The sequence below is a fragment of the Aricia agestis genome, chromosome 6 (assembly GCF_905147365.1).
Source record: "Aricia agestis chromosome 6, ilAriAges1.1, whole genome shotgun sequence".
Lineage (NCBI taxonomy): Eukaryota > Metazoa > Arthropoda > Insecta > Lepidoptera > Lycaenidae > Aricia > Aricia agestis.
In genome coordinates, this window is record NC_056411.1 from 8,172,033 (window position 1) to 8,188,778 (window position 16,746).

At 37.1% G+C, this 16,746-nt stretch overlaps 2 protein-coding genes and 1 long non-coding RNA gene across 4 annotated transcripts; 1 reads left to right on the plus strand and 2 right to left on the minus strand.

Moving 5' to 3' along the window:
- Positions 1–367: 367 nt before the first annotated feature.
- Positions 368–16,746, minus strand: LOC121728295. 2 transcript variants are annotated; one of them, XM_042116445.1, is made up of 10 exons: positions 16,650–16,746; positions 11,753–13,078; positions 11,510–11,671; positions 11,143–11,341; positions 5,106–5,313; positions 4,617–4,744; positions 3,036–3,169; positions 2,295–2,382; positions 871–906; positions 368–506 (listed from the first exon to the last, which is right to left on the minus strand). In XM_042116445.1, exons 1-9 carry the CDS (start codon positions 16,696–16,698, stop codon positions 888–890), a joined length of 2,313 nt encoding a protein of 770 aa, XP_041972379.1. In that variant the 5' UTR covers positions 16,699–16,746; the 3' UTR covers positions 368–506; positions 871–887. The 2 variants fall into 2 exon arrangements, with proteins under 2 accessions (XP_041972379.1, XP_041972378.1); XM_042116444.1 differs by lacking the exon at positions 871–906.
- On the plus strand, positions 7,111–7,275 carry LOC121728298. Its single transcript, XR_006035772.1, has 2 exons — positions 7,111–7,177; positions 7,210–7,275. It is a non-coding gene; the product is annotated as an uncharacterized LOC121728298 (long non-coding RNA).
- On the minus strand, positions 8,281–9,766 carry LOC121728297. Its single transcript, XM_042116448.1, has one exon. It carries the CDS (start codon positions 9,382–9,384, stop codon positions 8,428–8,430), a length of 957 nt encoding a protein of 318 aa, XP_041972382.1. The 5' UTR covers positions 9,385–9,766; the 3' UTR covers positions 8,281–8,427.

Here is a 16,746-nt window from a genome sequence, read left to right on the forward strand (position 1 = left end):
TTATTTTGAATAGGTTTACTTACATTTATAAATTTTTGTATTCCATTCAATGATGACGATAATAATAATTAATAGCTTTGCATTTTAATCATTAATTTATAATGACAGGTAAGTACAATAAATTAATAACAGGAACATTCTATAATCAGCAAAATTAAAACTTAAGATTAGTTTTAATTGTGCTGCTACAAACATCTGTTCAATCTTTGTTATATTCCCATTCAAAAACAAAAACATTTTACCTTTGGTGAAGTATTTTTGTTTTTTAACAATTTATTATTTAAGCTTGGGAACACTATAATAATTCTTGCAGTTCGTCTAATTTGCCAATAATTACATAATATTTTGTTTTTATGGACTAGCTCTTACAAAAATTTACAAATTGAAGATTATCTTTGATATTTGACATCACAATTTGTTAACTAAGTATATGGAGTACACTATAAGTACCTACTTTTGGATGGGATCACACGCTGTAAATGTCCCGGGGCTGTATCGCCATATCCCTGAAAATATTAACAAATTAATCAGTTTTAAAAACATAGTAATGACAAAGAAATTAATTCACAGGCAGACGACGGACCTACGTTATTTAGTCGGATTACGTCCAAAATAAATCGTGGCTGGGCTTGACACAGCCCGACCAAATAATGTAGTCCGCCATCTGCCTAAAATCTCTATATCACATCTTTACAATAAAAATGGTTTACGACATTACAGTTAGCGATGGCATGAAATATGTACCCAATTTTTTTTTAATACTGATAATAAACAAAAATAAAGAAAAAGCGAAAGCAACAAATGAAAAAAGGACATAATATTACATAAGACATCGAACAAACACAAAAACGTAATAAGTATGTATTGTACCGGATAAGTATTAACGGCTACACGTCTGTTGTGTACCTGGAATGAGTTGGGGTTTTAGTTGAGTACCTGTTATAGTAAGGTTTAACTCAACAATGGAATTTGAAGAAGGAAAAGAAGAAATGGATGCTTTGAGTATTTTTTTCAGACAGGTATAAGAGGCTGCATCTTTTGAGTCATTTTATTGACACAAGTTGGAAGCCCGCTACATGAAGCGGCAGCAGACGACGTGTCGTCGCGACACTACTGGTTTCCATGTACTTATGTTCATATTATTTCTATGAATAAGTGTCGCTAACTGCGCAGGGTACTTCATATAAATACAAAGAAACCATTAGTGTCGCGACGACACGTCGTCTGCAGTTGCCGCGTATAGTTTCTCAAACTTTTCTCTGTCCCTCCTCGTAAAGAGATAGCTAATAGCTATAGACACAGGGTCTGCTTGTCGGGCATATTTGAAAAGTTACATGACAGGCAAATATTGCCAACCTTGAAAAGTTAAACGCTGCACAAATAATAATAGTAGCAGAGTAGACAGAACTAAGGAGTACCTCGACTTCAAATGCGGGCTCTACACTCGCGGCGCGAATCGCGGCCGCAATTCGCGCCGTGAACACGATTCGAACAAATAAGAATCTGCGAAGCGCAAATACGAAGCCGAGAAACCCTCCACAGTCGCGGTTCGCGGCCTTCGCGGGCTTTCGCGCCGCGAGTGTGGAGCCGATTAAACAAACGGGGAAATATATAATATGTTTCACTTTCGACATGTTTCGCAATGCTGAGTAAGAGCCTGTCTACACGGACGTTGCGTCAGCGTTGCGTCGACGCAGCGCTGCCGTTTCACGCATAGCCGGCCACACGGGCGCTGCGTCATCGTATCGTAGCGTTATCACGAAGCAGTCTTAACGTCAACACTCAACACCCCCTCCCGAGTCGTCGCGGGAGCTGCTGTCCGTCATGTGTGCGTTGCGCGCTGCTGTCACGACTCACGACGCAGCGTTGTGTCGACGGAGCGCTGACGTAACGCGCCATGTGGACTGGCTTTTACCATTAGTAGGGTCGCACCGGCCGATCTGACACGAGATACGTCAAACGTATTTTCGAGATCTCTTCTGAAGGGGGTGACAGACGTGCGAAAGTGCGGACTTATGACTCGACGATCTTAATCGCCTGTCACCTGTTATGTCAGCAAAGAGCCGCGAGCCGCGAGCCTGGGGGCATGGTAATCCAGTGTAAGCGATTCTCGTGTATCACCGACGCGAGCCGAGTAAATTCGCGAATTTAAAACCCGCGTACTTTAAGTTCGTACGTCTATCAGGATTCAGGCACGTGAGTCGGCCTACTCGTTAGTTCTGTTTACTCTGTTAGTAGGGTGGTATCTAGGGTATAACTTGGCATACGCTTCAAAATGAACTAAGCGTACTTACCTATTCCGTTCCGGCAAGACGTCGTCGTCGGAGTCGATGTCGAACATGTCGTCCTGCAGGAAGTTGCGGTTGGAGTACCCGACGTTCACTGAAACGTACAACGGAATAGTTAGCTTCTGTTACATGACAACTCTCTTCTTCCTCAACTACAGTTTTTTGCTCTTTGTTTTTCGCTTTAATTTTTTTAGGCATCGGCTGTTATATTGTACTTGTTAGCAAAAACTTAACAGTTTTAGCTGATTGTTGATTGTAATTGTACAAGTGATTAAGTACACCAAGCATCGAACGGGATACAAGAAAAGAAAAATGTATAACGCTATGAATACCGATGTGTAAGAATGTAGGCCTGTAGAAATAATTGAACAGGTCCCAATGAAAAACCAATACCGCATTGTTTTTGCGTGGCTGAATAGAGTGAATAGAGACCAAGAACTTAAGCTTTCCTCAAAATATCCCCCTGTTCCTGTTAAAAGTACGGCTTAACAGTTTTGAGTAGAATCGATGGCGGTATCCACATGCCATAAAAACTCAAATCATAACTATTGATGTCAGAGTTAAAGAAAGAAAGACAAGTGATACAGAGAAGTTGATTCCTAGAATGATGGCGGACCTAAGTAATTTGGTCGCATTAAGTCAAACCCATCCGACCGATCACAGCTAAGTGCTAACATTGCATTCACATAAGTCGACCAAATGAAGTGGGTCCATCAAATGCCTAGGAATGAATTTCCTCGATGGTACCTTTATGGTCCTCACTGTCGGCCCACTTGTAGTCGTCGTCGGAGAAGAGCGGCGGGAGCGCCTGGTGTGGCGTGGGGAACATGTCCAGCTTGCGCTTCTCGCACACACTGTCCGTGTCGCTGTATGGTGGCATCCTGGAATGTGAAAAGTCGGAGAAGTTATTTAAATGTGAATGTGTTTCACTCTATCTGTCTGGTACCGGTTCACACCCATCGATCAAACGACAGCCGGCTGCCGAATTACAATTGAAAATCTATTGTCTGCGATACCCACGATGGAGGTGCTACGCCGCAAAGGATTTTTATAGAATACTTTGGATCCCGAGATAAGGCATAAAGTTTGATCACGAAAGATTGTACTGGTATCCATGTGCGAACCATAAGTCCGTTCCGATTCAACCCAATTTAAATGTGATAGCTCACTATGGGATATATTGCTATAATTTTACCACTATTGAGCGCAAAATAAATAAATACAACAGCACATAACTTGGCGTATTTTATTCTTTGGTTTACATTTGAGTAAATTAAATCGAAACGAGTCGACCGGTACAGGGTATCCAAATGAAATTCGTTCTGTCACGAATCATATTCCAAAACATTGTTCAACTCATAAAAATAAGTATACCTTCAAGACGTTATCGCGGTGCAATGGTGTTAGGTGTTAGGTTATTGTTACATTTTCTAAAAACATACCTATCTACAATAATTATAATTTATAAGTATTTGCTCTACATTTTTTGTTCAAGGTAATTGTGAAGTTAATAAGGTTCTCAATGAATAAATTTAAATAGCAATTTGGCAATTACTAATATTTATCTCTCAACCCTCATCATAATATTATGTTTGTCACCTTTTCAAGCTAAACCAATTTGAATTACCTGCTTTGAGTTCCGGGAAAGGATTTAGGATTTTTATCACGAAAAAAGTATTTCGCGCGATAAGTTTCCCCCCGACGCGACGCGACGGCATTGCAGGTATGAGGTAACATCATTATTCTATGTGAACTATGATGAAAACTTATTATACTTACTATCAGAGAAATTGATTCATAGGCAGATTGCGGACCTACGTAATTTGGTTGCGTAATGTCAACCCCAGCCGACAGATCACGACTAATATTGAATGAGGGTTTCTGATATTCTATTTGCCGCCAGGTGCCGCTATGTAGCCTTAGGGTTTATCGTGTCAAATAGGCATATTATTATTGTGACACATGACAGCTATATCGTGATTCGTCATTCGTGACAAATTACACTTTAGTATATCGAGACATAAATAGGAGGCATTTTGAGCGTTTTTAATATCAAATGGAACGCGGGGAATATGACAACAATTCGACACGATAGATCCTACGGCCCGTAGGATCTATCGTGTCGAACTGTTGTCATATTATACGTAGGCTACGGCTGTTTACACACACGCCGCTGCCGCTGCGGCGTGTGTGTAAACAGCCTAAGGCTTCATAGCGGCACCTGGTGGAAAAAAGATTAACAAGAACTCCTCATTGACAAAATCCGACCAAATGATGTTGATCCATCAACTGCCTATGAATGAATTTCTTCGGTGGTACTTTACATACCTGCTGTAATCCTCGAAGCAGCTGAACCTCCAGAGCGCAAAGGCGAGCATGACCATGGAGATGACGACACCGCCGGCGATCACCAGCCACACCAGCAGCACACCGTGGTCGTTCGGCACTTGGAACTCCTGAAAAAGGACAATTGTTTTTTTTACTTTCGAATTAAGATCTATATGAAGCAATCCATGTAAGAGATAATTGGACCGAAAATTCATAGTTTCTACGTGCTTAGCAACCATAGTATCAAACTTTCAATGCATGTTTCGGCTTTCGTAAGATAAAGTCCGACATAAATATTTAAAAATAAAATCAATCTAAATATAATACTGCCGCTACTCCATCTATTTTTTCATACAAAGAAGAAAAGTAGATAAAATATTGACAATGTTCCTGAAGACCTTGAAGGGTAAAACACATTAAGACCAACCTCATGTTCCTAAAGACCTAGATGGTAAAACACATGAAGACCAATTCGATCTCTTCACTTACAGTGATACCCAGCATCCTTAGTCTCGTCGCGAAGGGATCCATGGTGGAGTACTGCAACCACATGGTGTGGAGGTCCTCCTCGTCGAGCCTGGGCCTCTCTCCCTCCTCCATGATGAGGGGAACTCCGAACTGCACCTCCGCGCACATCTCATACTTCGGCCAGTTGTGGAAGCACAGGCCCCGGCTGGTGATTTGTGTCGCATCCAATCTGAAATAGTTTTAGGTAGGCTTTCATTATTGTCTTTCCGTGGGAGAGCTATGCTTCGGCACGAATGGGTCGGCTCAACCGAAGAAATACCACGGGCTCACAGAAAACCGGCGTGAAACAGTAGCGCTTGCGCTGTGTTTCGCCGAGTGAGTGAGTTTACCGGAGGCCCAATCCCCTACCCTTTTCCCTTCCCTACCCCCTCCTATTCCTTCCCTACCGTACCCTATTCCCTTCCCTACCCTCCCCTATTACCCTATTCCCTCTTAAAAGGCCGGCAACGCACCTGCAGCTCTTCTGATGCTGCGTGTGTCCATGGGCGACGGAAGTTGCTTTCCATCAGGTGACCCGTTTACTCTTTTGCCCCCTTATTTCATTAAAATGAGAGACGAGAGAGAGAGCTTTATGAGACTATGAGCCTATAAGATATAAATAAATTACCTGCAATTATTGTATCTAATAGTTTATAATTATTTGCAATTAAGTTGAATATAGCACATAACTATAGTAGATTAGTAATGACTAATGACTAATGAATAAGTAGATTTATGCTTTACTTGTAACACACTACTTAAAGAGTGGGTTGCACCAGAGGCGTGGTTACAGTTACAGTTATGGTCAAAGTTATGGTTAAAGTTAAGGCTAACTTAACTTTAACCTTAACTTTGACCACAGAATTTGACAGATGTCTGTTGCGTTTATTTTTTTATTAAAGCTACAGTTAATGAGATTGAGAGTATAAAAAATTGAATTATCCGTAAAAATAGGCAGGAAAGAATATTTGTTATAATAACACTTTGAGCCATAGTAAATTTTCACGATGAAATTTCGATATAAAGTATGAGGGGTTATGGTTATCGTTAAATATGGCGTCCTTAACCAAAGATTTGACATTTTGCACTGTAGTTATAGTTAAAGTTACAGTTAAAGTAAGTTGGTGCAACCCACCCTTTAGAGTGGTCTTTAGGAAACCGGAAGACTTACATTATCAAAACGTTGCAGAAATATACTGAAATTAATCTATTACTCTGCTATAATCAGGAAACTAAAATACATAGATAGCTTCCTAGATCTCATCGTAATATTATAAATTAAAATATCATTGCAGAAAGTCATCTATGTAAGAATATGTCATCTATGTAAACAAGTGTTCGTGAACAATGTACATTTAACCTTGTGTTATGTAAACTGTTACACCTGCAGTCATCACTTCACTGCAGACATATTAGAGCAAAAATGTTGCTAAGTTTATAGAGTCATTAACTGAAAGTTCAGATCGTACGCTGCGATAGTTACTGTACATGCAAATCTTGTTTGGCTCAGTTCCAATTATTATTGTTAAATAGCTATGTAGGCCGTAGGTTAAGTTCTTGATAAAGTGTAATTATAAAAATATGAAAATCCGTTTAATTTCTTGAAATAAATTAATAAGTAACTTTAAGGTAAAGTATTTTATAATAAATAAATACGTTGAAATAGTTTCATAACTTTATTTGCTATCTAGGGAAGTTTGCTTAAAATTCGTGCTTGTATTCAACAAATTGACCTTTTATTATGCATGGTCGTGTTCATGCATGCAATAAGAGGAGCAGCCCCTTGTAGCTGTCTCAAACACTAGCAAAGAATGAATAGCAGTAACTATAAAACGTAGGTTGAATTAGAACGATTTCTATGGATATCTGTCCATAGAGATCAAATTACTCAAAAGTCAGTGAAGGAGACTTTCAATATTTTAATGACTTGATATCAAAAATAAACATAATCTTCAAAAGACAAAACATCTAAATATAAGCATCAATGCAGAACACAGTGCTGTAAAAGACAAGCTACTCAGGTGAATTAAAAAATAGCGCCATACTGTGATACTGTGTAAGTGTGTATCCGGCCCACTGTTCTTAGATCCGGCCCGATTGTTATGGGCGAAGCTTCACACTCCACGAGTTGGACTGATGCCAAGTCAAGAAATTGTATTACGTAAAAAGATAACACTGAATATGAAAGTGGAACTCAAGCATTTTAGTTACTTATTTCGCTAACTTCACTATGCCCCAGTTAATGTTAATTAGTTTAGTTTTCTACTTATGATTAAAAATGAGAAAAAAAGGCTTACCCAATAAGTTTGGCTTCAGTTCCTTATTCTAGCAGTTAAGTTATACGCTCACTTTAATCGTAGTGTAATAGGAATTATATTATTTTATTTGAGACGGATTCGACTATTTATCTACTTATTAGCTATAACGTTTAAAATTTCTGCACATACTACAACAACGAAATCTTATATTTTTAAGTTTTGTATATTATATATTATTTCGCTTAATGAATTATATTTCCACATTATCTCCAGTCTTTTATAATATAAATTTACAATATTTTATTCTTCGATATGTTTGATTTCACTTTAACAGGCTTCTTATGCCAAAAATTCCACATTTTCATACGAGATGAAAAATGTGTGGCTAAACCTCATACAAGCTTCTCTTCCGCAAATTTAACAGGTCGCTTTAAAACTTGTAAGGTCTTTTGCTTAACACAACTATCAGTATTAGATTTATTATTGTTTTTGTTATTTTCATCATTAATATTTATTTTGGTTTCTTTAACACTATTATTGTTATTTAACTTAGGCGATTCTTTTTCATTTAAATCTGATTTTCTATCTGAGCCTACCTTCATAGAATTATTTGCACAATTTTTGTTCTGCAATTGTGGGTAATGGTGCAAAATTGCTGTTGTATTAAATGTTATTTTACCGTGCTTAACATATTCTAATGGCTTCTTCTCGTTAGCACTCGTGCTAGGTGCTACACCTCTCTTTATTTCGTCACTTGAGGACCTTAATCTTATGTTTTTGATAGGACTTTCATCAGAATTACCATCTATGATTTCTTTTGTTTCTTCTATCAAACCTAGTGCGAGTCTTTTATTACGTTTTAAATTTTCCATATAAGCATTGTACCTGTTCATTTCTATCGTATTATTCTTTTTTAGTGGCAACGTATTTGGCAACTTGATTTGAGGCCTATCTTCGGCCGAGTATCACAATTGTTTTTGAGAATTTTGTAATTTTGGGTTATCGGGATCTAATGCCGCAACGCTATCGCGCACGGCGTTTGTTAGCTATGTTTGAGACTGCACCATAGATATGCCGGTGATTTCGGTGACGATAGTCGGCGATGGAAATTTGTCTTTTGTCGAGTCATAGATAGGAAACTCACAGCATAATATAAACTTTAAAAATCTTGGAACTTCAACATAAATCGCAGGCGGTATCGGTATAAAAGGTGATGTTGATTGTTTGTAATATAAATAATCTGGGTTATCTCTGTATTTTTCGTCGGCTGACCGTTCCAGCAACGGTATTCCTGATAAGAATAAAATTATTGCCGTCGTGAATAATGGCGACAATATCGCAATGTACTCGATACCTTCTATAACATTTAGAGATATTATGAATAAGCCCCACCACAACACTACCTCTCCAAAGTAGTTTGGATGTCGGGACAATCCCCACAGGCCGTCGTTGCACCATTTTCCTTGATTTGCCGGTTCTTGACGAAATGCGAATTTCTGTAAGTCTGCATAAGTCTCAATTAATAATCCAATTACAAAAATACCAGCTCCAGCCGAGTCTAAAGTTGTCATAGTTTTGGGGGCCTTGGGATAAGAATGATGAGGCGAATTTATGATTATTACGGGTAAACTGACTATGTACACCCAAAAGGCTTGAAAGGTATAGAAAACAGCAAATCTTAGGGTGTTGCTCTTACGATCTTCGAATTGTTTGTCTCTTCCAATGTGATAGATTCTGTAGATAAGATACCCGGAGAGTCTGATGCCCCACAAACATACAAACGCCGTGACCATTAACTGTCTGCTGTCGTAACTCTTGAGCGTGCTGCCTCCTTGTCCGAGGAAGAATGTCAGTAGAGCTATGATAATAAAATTGGCACCACCCGTAAAGTCGGTAACTTTGTCACTCTGCGACAGCGAGGCGATCGTAAAAAATAATATTTGCATGGCGACCGTGACGATAGCACTCACTGCAAAATTATTTTTATCTATAAATGGCTCCATATTTTTATTTACTTCGCACTAGATTTTGTAAACTTTGGCATCAGGGAATACTGGCATCGATCTTTTGGCGCATTGCTGCATTTTAACACTTACGGCTATCTTAATTACGTTCAAAATATTATTAATGTTTTCATTGTTGGCTGTCGCGATTGCTTATACGAGGAAAGCACAGAAAGCAAGGCGTTTATTGTTAACTAGTTTGATAATATCGTATTGCGTGGTGGTGTAAGCTCGTGGCGCACGAAAGCTTGCTACTAAAATAGACATGACATTCGCCCGGCGCATGTGTGATATTCACGCATGCGCTGTGCTATTATTACAACTTTGTTTGGAATCTGGGTATGTGAAAGTTACAACCCCAACAAATTCTTCTGTGTTGCCAGGATATAATATGTTACGGGCCGACACTATTGATATATGTGATCACAAAGTAAAAAAAATAAGAAATTCCTAACAACTTATGAAAATCTGGTCACCACGAGAGTATGGACCATCTCAGAGCATTATCCAATCTTACAACGTCGTATTTAACGCCAACGGTAATATAAAACTAGACATTTTAATACAGTTTGGAAATGTATTATTTTAAATTGCAAGTAGACCATTCTTTGTATATTATATTGTTGTTCATTGTGTTTTATCATTGGTTATCTGATAAATAACATAGAAATATCGGTAAACTCGAAACGTCCAAACTTTTTACGCGTTAAGTTACTCGATATACTGTACAGCAGCATTCTATATTTAGCCATTATATACTGATTCATCTCGTACTTATATTATTATTAAAAAAGATTGCTGTTATTCATCAAACATCAAAAATCCACTGTAATCATGCTTGATAATATTATAATTTATCAACGAATAATCAAAACACGATTAGATATTTCCGTACCTCTATTATTGAAACTATTTCAATATTTGCATTTTGAATACAAAAAAATAATGTTTATTAATATTAATTAATACATGTTTTCTTTTGTTGGTTGATATTAAAGGTGTTACACAATTTATGCTTTTGTTAATTTATTTTATATTTGTTTAATTGTTTTCATACTCATGTTTCTATTTTTGTAGGTATTTAAAAAAACTATAATAATCCGCAAGTTAATATTATGGAAAAGTATCAGTAAAGTCTTTCCACAGTATTAGATCTTACCGACACAAAGATAAGTCGGTCATAGGGTTATCATTAGCTTCAACATTATTGAATATTATGTTGACTACAACATAATATTCTATTTATTATGAAATAAAAGAAATAGAAATTGAAGCATTATGTAAGAGTAACATGTAGTATAAAATCTAATAAATAAAATTCTCGTGTGTTTGTGCGCGAACTCCTCCGAAACGGCTCAACCGTGTTTAATTAAAGTTTGTGTGTATTTGATTCCTAGGCAGTAATTTGGTCGTGCCCATCACAGCTAACATTAAATTGACATAAGCCGTATGACGTAGATCCGTCAAATGCCTAGGAATCAATTTCCTCGATGATACATTTGTTAGGCCTGAGAATAGGTTTTTATCTACTTTTTATATTGATGCTAGAAATAATTTATACAGCAAAACAACTTTACCGGGTCAGCTAATTTAATATAAATTAGTATAAATAATACATTGGACTGAAGTACTTATCTCTCCTAACTACCAAAAATTGTTTTAGGTCATCTAAATCGTTGGTATTATCATGAGTTTACCGCAACATCAATAAACCAAGGATATGATAATTCAGTGAAATAATATTATTTAACCACTTACGTGTTATTAACGGTGGTGCTAATGTTGTTTGCGTTGATATACATGGTGGCCATGTCAGCAACGATCTGTCTGAACTGTTCCTCGATCTTCATGAAGCCATCTAGGCTGATGCCACCGAGGTTGAGGGTGATCTTGTCGTCTACATAACTCACCTCAGGTTCCGGTTCTGGTTCTGATTCGTAAATGGACGGGGCAGATACTGAAAAACAATGTTTCTTCGTTAATCGAGTCACTCATATTGCTACATTAGTTGCCTACGTGATCGATGTCATGAAAATATGATTAAAATAGAAAAACAGTTTTTGCTGCAGTGAAGTTTGATTATAAATTATTATAAAAATAAGGAAGTTCAAGAATTTAAACTTACCCAGCATTTTAGCACTGATGCTGAAGCCTCTCATATATTGCATTCCAATTTTAGCTTCGAAACGCATAAACATGCGATCTACATCAAGAAACCTGTAATTTCTCTCAGTGTTCAGAGTATAAGTAAACAGAAGTCCATCTTGTCCAGAATCATCAGCTCGACCTGCAAAATTGATATAATATTCTTTAACCCATTACCATATTTTGAATTGGAAGAAAGCAGAAAAAGAAAGTCAGAACTCACCTGGCTTGACAAGGAGGTAATCTCCAACGTGACCATTGATAGCGCAGTCAGTGACATTAAATTCTATACCAGTTCCAATTCCTTCGACAATCCAGTCAGTAATACTGTTAGTTGGATAAGGATTCGGATATCCTGGCGATGTAATGACGGTAGGTTCGTCTACACTCAACCAGATACGTTGGACATTTCGAGCAGATTTAACTTCAGATTGTATTCTTTTAAGGTTTTTATCAGAAAAGTCAATCAGTAATAAGTCAACCTGAGCATCAGTTAGATTCTTGGTGTCTAAAATGTTTTCATAATCCTTTGGATTAGGATGCATAATATTTTCAGTTGAAGATTCTTCTGTGGGTGAATCCGATGGAACATTCGCGCCGTATTGTGAAGCCTTTATTTCGGATAAAAGGGGTTCGATATCATCAGCAGGCAGATCATCATTTTGGAAGTGTATCAGTTTCATGTTTTGGAATATTGAATCAGAATCATCTGAAAGAGGCTCAACTTTGTGAACTTTAACGACTTCTGCTTTTTTTCTTGTTACATCATTTTCATCAAATATCTGATCTAAATTATCATCATTAAGTTCTTCATAGTCTTTTTCATCATAATTCATAATATCTTCGTTCTCCTCTCCAAATTTATCATCAACATTGCTAAGTTTATTTTTAATTTCATTCAATTCGACCAAATCAGCAATTAAATCATTACTTTTAATGTTATCATCGTTGGCATCTGTGTTTGTTTCTAAATCCTTCGTATCGTCGCTTTCATTAATTTTCTCGTCCAATGTTCCGTCAATCTGCTCTATTAAAGCTTTTGTTTCCTCTATTATATCTTTGTAAGTTTCTGTGATGTTTTTATTAGCTTCATCTTTTATGGAAGAATATTCTTCGAAGTCATTTTGCGTGTCTTCTAAAAGTATTGACTTCGTGTCATTTAGTATTTTCTGAATTGCTTCTTCACTGGCTGGTATATCAACCACGTCATCATCACTGTCGTAAATTTCATCATTAATTTCCTGCGATAATGATTTTTTATCGGGATCGCTAAAGCTAGATAGATCGAAACTTTCGTCTACATTACCATCATGTAAGTCTATTCTTTCATTAATTTTATCATCCTTTCCTACCGATCTATTATCCTCTTCTTGGTAGTCATTTAACTGTTTCATAGAATCATAGTTTCCATCTTCAAATATCTCTGAATAGTAAGCTTCCGGTACATTATCGGTATCAGACTTTGTAGTCCTGACGACATCGCTTCCCTCTTCACTTATAGAGTCAAATGGTGTATCATATTCGCTGCTCCACTCGAAGGAGTCATTGGCTGAAAAAAATGAATGATAATTATAACATAAGTAGTCATTACATTATCTCAAAACACTGAATCACCAATCAAGCCAGAATAATATAAATTATAGCTAAACCTATAGAAGTATGTAGATTTATAACTCACAAGACAGGAATGTTATCATCGGGCATGCATTCAATGATAAGATTGGCAATATACATTTTGTTTTTCATATTATAGTGTAAATGCGTAATGATGTATCCTACTATCCTACTTCCTATTAATATTATAAAGACGAAAGTTTGTTTGGATGTATGGATGTATGGATGTGTGGATGTGTGGATGTATGGATGTTTGTTACTCTTTCACGCAAAAACTACTGAACGGATTTTAATGAAACTTTACAATAATATAGCTTATACATCAGAATAACACGTAGGCTACAATTTTAACCGACTTTCAAAATGGGGGAGGTGTTATGTTCGTTTCTTTAGGTTCAACGATTACTCCGCTGTTTGTTAACTGATTTTCAAAATTCTTCTTTTGGTATATAGGGTATCATGCCAATTTCGTAATATATTCACAAAAGTGGTGATCTGATGAAGGTTCCATAAGTAATCGAGGGAACTCCTCAAATTTTATAGGGAAACGTGTGGTGACTTCGGTTTCGTGAGAAGTATTCTAAGCATATGCTACCAACAAGTAAGATTTTGCACCGAGGTATACCTGGTATACCGTGGTTCGGAAGGTGCTGAGAGAACTCCTGATTCTTTATAGATACAAGTTTGGGAGTTTCGGCGTTGTTTTAAGAACGGAAAGCATAAGCTACTATGCAAATTACATTCATCATCATCATCATCACTACCATATTATACCATGCATCGTCCCATGATTATGAGCCTATTATGTGTTATTGGTACTTCCCCAATCTTTTAGATCAAGACTCGAGTTTGTCAAGCGATAATTTACAAAAATCTAATTATAAACCTGAAGAGTATGTTTGCTTGAACGCTCTAACCTCAGGAACTACAGGTCCGATTTAGAAACTTATTTCAGTGTTAGATAGCTTATTTATCGAGTAAGGCTATATAGGCTATATTAATTCACGCTAAGACTAATACGACCAAAGAAACTCAGGAAAATGTGGGGAAAACGGGGGAAATTTTAGAAATCTCTTTTTATCTCACTAACTACTGGAGCAATTTTTACGGCAATATTTGGCACAGATATAAAGTAGACCACGTAAAGAGAGTAGGGACATAAGCTATTTTTTATGGGAAAATGTACGGTTTCCGTAAAATTCCTAATTTACGCGGGCGAAGCCGCGCGGGACATCTACTGTATTAATAATTCCATACGTATAAAGCGACTGACCCAAAAAAATATCTAAAGAGACCAAAAGTACCTAAATATTAGAGATAAAAGTACCTATTTATTACTAGATGGCCTATTGAACTTCGTATAATTTCCCGCCTAATATAAATTATTATAACCCTTTTTAGGGTTCCGTACCCAAATGGTAAAAACGGACCCTATTACTGAGACTTCGATGTCTGTCCGTCTGTCTCCAGGCTGTAACGGTACGGTCAAGAACGGTAATAGCTAGAGAGTTGAAATTTTCACAAATTATGTATTTCTGTTGTCGCTATAACAAATACAACAAACGTGACTTTTCAATCATTTTTGCTCGGTATCAACGTATCAATGATAACAACAGGTAGGCACTTGAAATTTTCAAAAAGCCTTAATTATATGTGTACTTACTTAATTAATAGTAATATTATTTAAATTAAAAAAAAAAATTATACGTGGGAGAGCCATGCATCGGCACGAATGGGCTAGCTCGACCGGAGAAATACGACGTTCTCACAGAAAACCGGCGTGAAACAGTGCTTGCGCTGTGTTTCGCCGAGTGAGTGAGTTTACCGGAGACCCAATCCTCTACCCTATTCCCTTCCCTACCCTCCCCTATTCCCTTCCTTCCTTTCCCATCCCTACCCTCCCCTATTACCCTATTCCCTCTTAAAAGGCCGGCAACGCACCTGCAGCTCTTCTGATGCTGCGAGTGTCCATGGGCGACAGAAGTAGCTTTCCATCAGGTGACTCGTTTGCTCGTTTTCCCCCTTATTTCATAAAAAAAAATGTAAATAGGCAAAAACACAATTTTTGGCCTATTTTTGCTGTATAACGGTATGGAACCCTTCGTGCGCGAGTCCGACTCACACTTGGCCGATTTTATTTGGACTTTCACGAATATTCCAAGACCATATTATTATTCCGTATTTTCCATTATTTAGTAGCCAGATCGGTTTAGCCGTTCTCGAGTTCCGTTTCGTACCCAAAGGGACCTATTAAGACTACGATGTCTGTCTGTCTGTCTGTCTCTCTCCAGGCTGTATCTCAAGAACCGCTATAGCTAGACTTCTGTCACAGACTGTGTTTAACTGTTGCCGCTATAGCAAAAACAAGATACTTAAATTAAATATTTTAGGGGGGCTCCCATGCAACAAACGTGTTTTTTTTTTGCCAGTTTTTGCTTGATATCAACAAAAAACTTAGCTTTGTATTTTTATTTATTAATTATTAATGATTTATAAAATAAAAATAAACGAAATAGTTAAGGTTCGCATACAAAAACACAATATTTGCCTATTTTTGCTCTATAATAGAACGGAACATTTCGTGCGCGTGTCCAACTTGCACTTGGCCGATTTTTATTATTTATATATTTGTAGAGGTAAAATGCCATCACAATAATATAATTATTATAATCAAGACGTGTCCTGCATGAGTGAGTGTCAGTTATAAGCATGAGGAGATTCGTCGGCGTTTTATTTCATAAACAGTTGATAATTAATTTAAAGACTTAGATGAATGATTGGTCTCGCGCGCGCGCCGCGAGCGCGAGACCAATCATTCATCTAAGTTTAAAGAAAATTAACGGCCATTCCCAATATTTGATCTATCTCTGGTTTTGCCCTACTAGAGATAGGAATAGCTCACATTAGACATTAGAGACATATATTTTATGTCAATTGTGAGGTATTCCTATCTCTAGTAGGGCAAAACCAGAGATAGATCAAATATTGGGAACGGCCGTTAATGGGTCAGAGGTTCACAGACCACTGGTTAATTTTGTTTTGTCATAATAGTGTCATAATGCCGTCATTAAAGCACAAGACGTATGGAGTACCACGCGAAATTTCAAAAATAATAATATTACTGATGTTTTTTCCTTCTTTTTATTTACTTTATGTATTTAAAGCCTCATCTGCACTGATAAACACTAAAAATAAACATACCTACTGCATTTTTGGTACACTATAAATGTATGTATATTGTATAACCTATAAATCACTATTTGCATATTTATGTTTGTCAAACTAGAACGGTTAGTCGACATCACTTTGTAGAATAAAATCGCTTAATAGCCATTAAAACAATACCGGTAAATTCTGCTTAGTAATGTCTGACTAATAACTACTGGCTTTTATTTTAGCCGCTATCTATGATGAAGCGTAAATGTCACTCAGTATTTATATCTAAACTGCGCTAACTCATGACTAAATCAACATACTTTTGACAGAAAACAAAAACAATAGTGTACCTGTAAGGCCTGTGACAAGAAATGTCAAGAAAATCCAAAACTTTAACATGTTCACTACATGCGCGGGCGCACTACCGTAGCGCTGTGCGATCAAAAC

Bases quoted from the DNA above. Each gene is read 5' to 3' on its own strand.
- LOC121728297 (XM_042116448.1), bottom strand. From the start codon at position 9,384: ATGGAGCCATTTATAGATAAAAATAATTTTGCAGTGAGTGCTATCGTC.
- LOC121728295 (XM_042116444.1), bottom strand. From the start codon at position 16,698: ATGTTAAAGTTTTGGATTTTCTTGACATTTCTTGTCACAGGCCTTACA. The intron at 11,672-11,752 runs GTGAGTTCTGAC...TCAATTTTGCAG, and splicing joins TTACCTCCTTGTCAAGCCAG to GTCGAGCTGATGATTCTGGA. The intron at 5,314-11,142 runs GTAAGTGGTTAA...AAACTATTTCAG, and splicing joins AGCACCACCGTTAATAACAC to ATTGGATGCGACACAAATCA.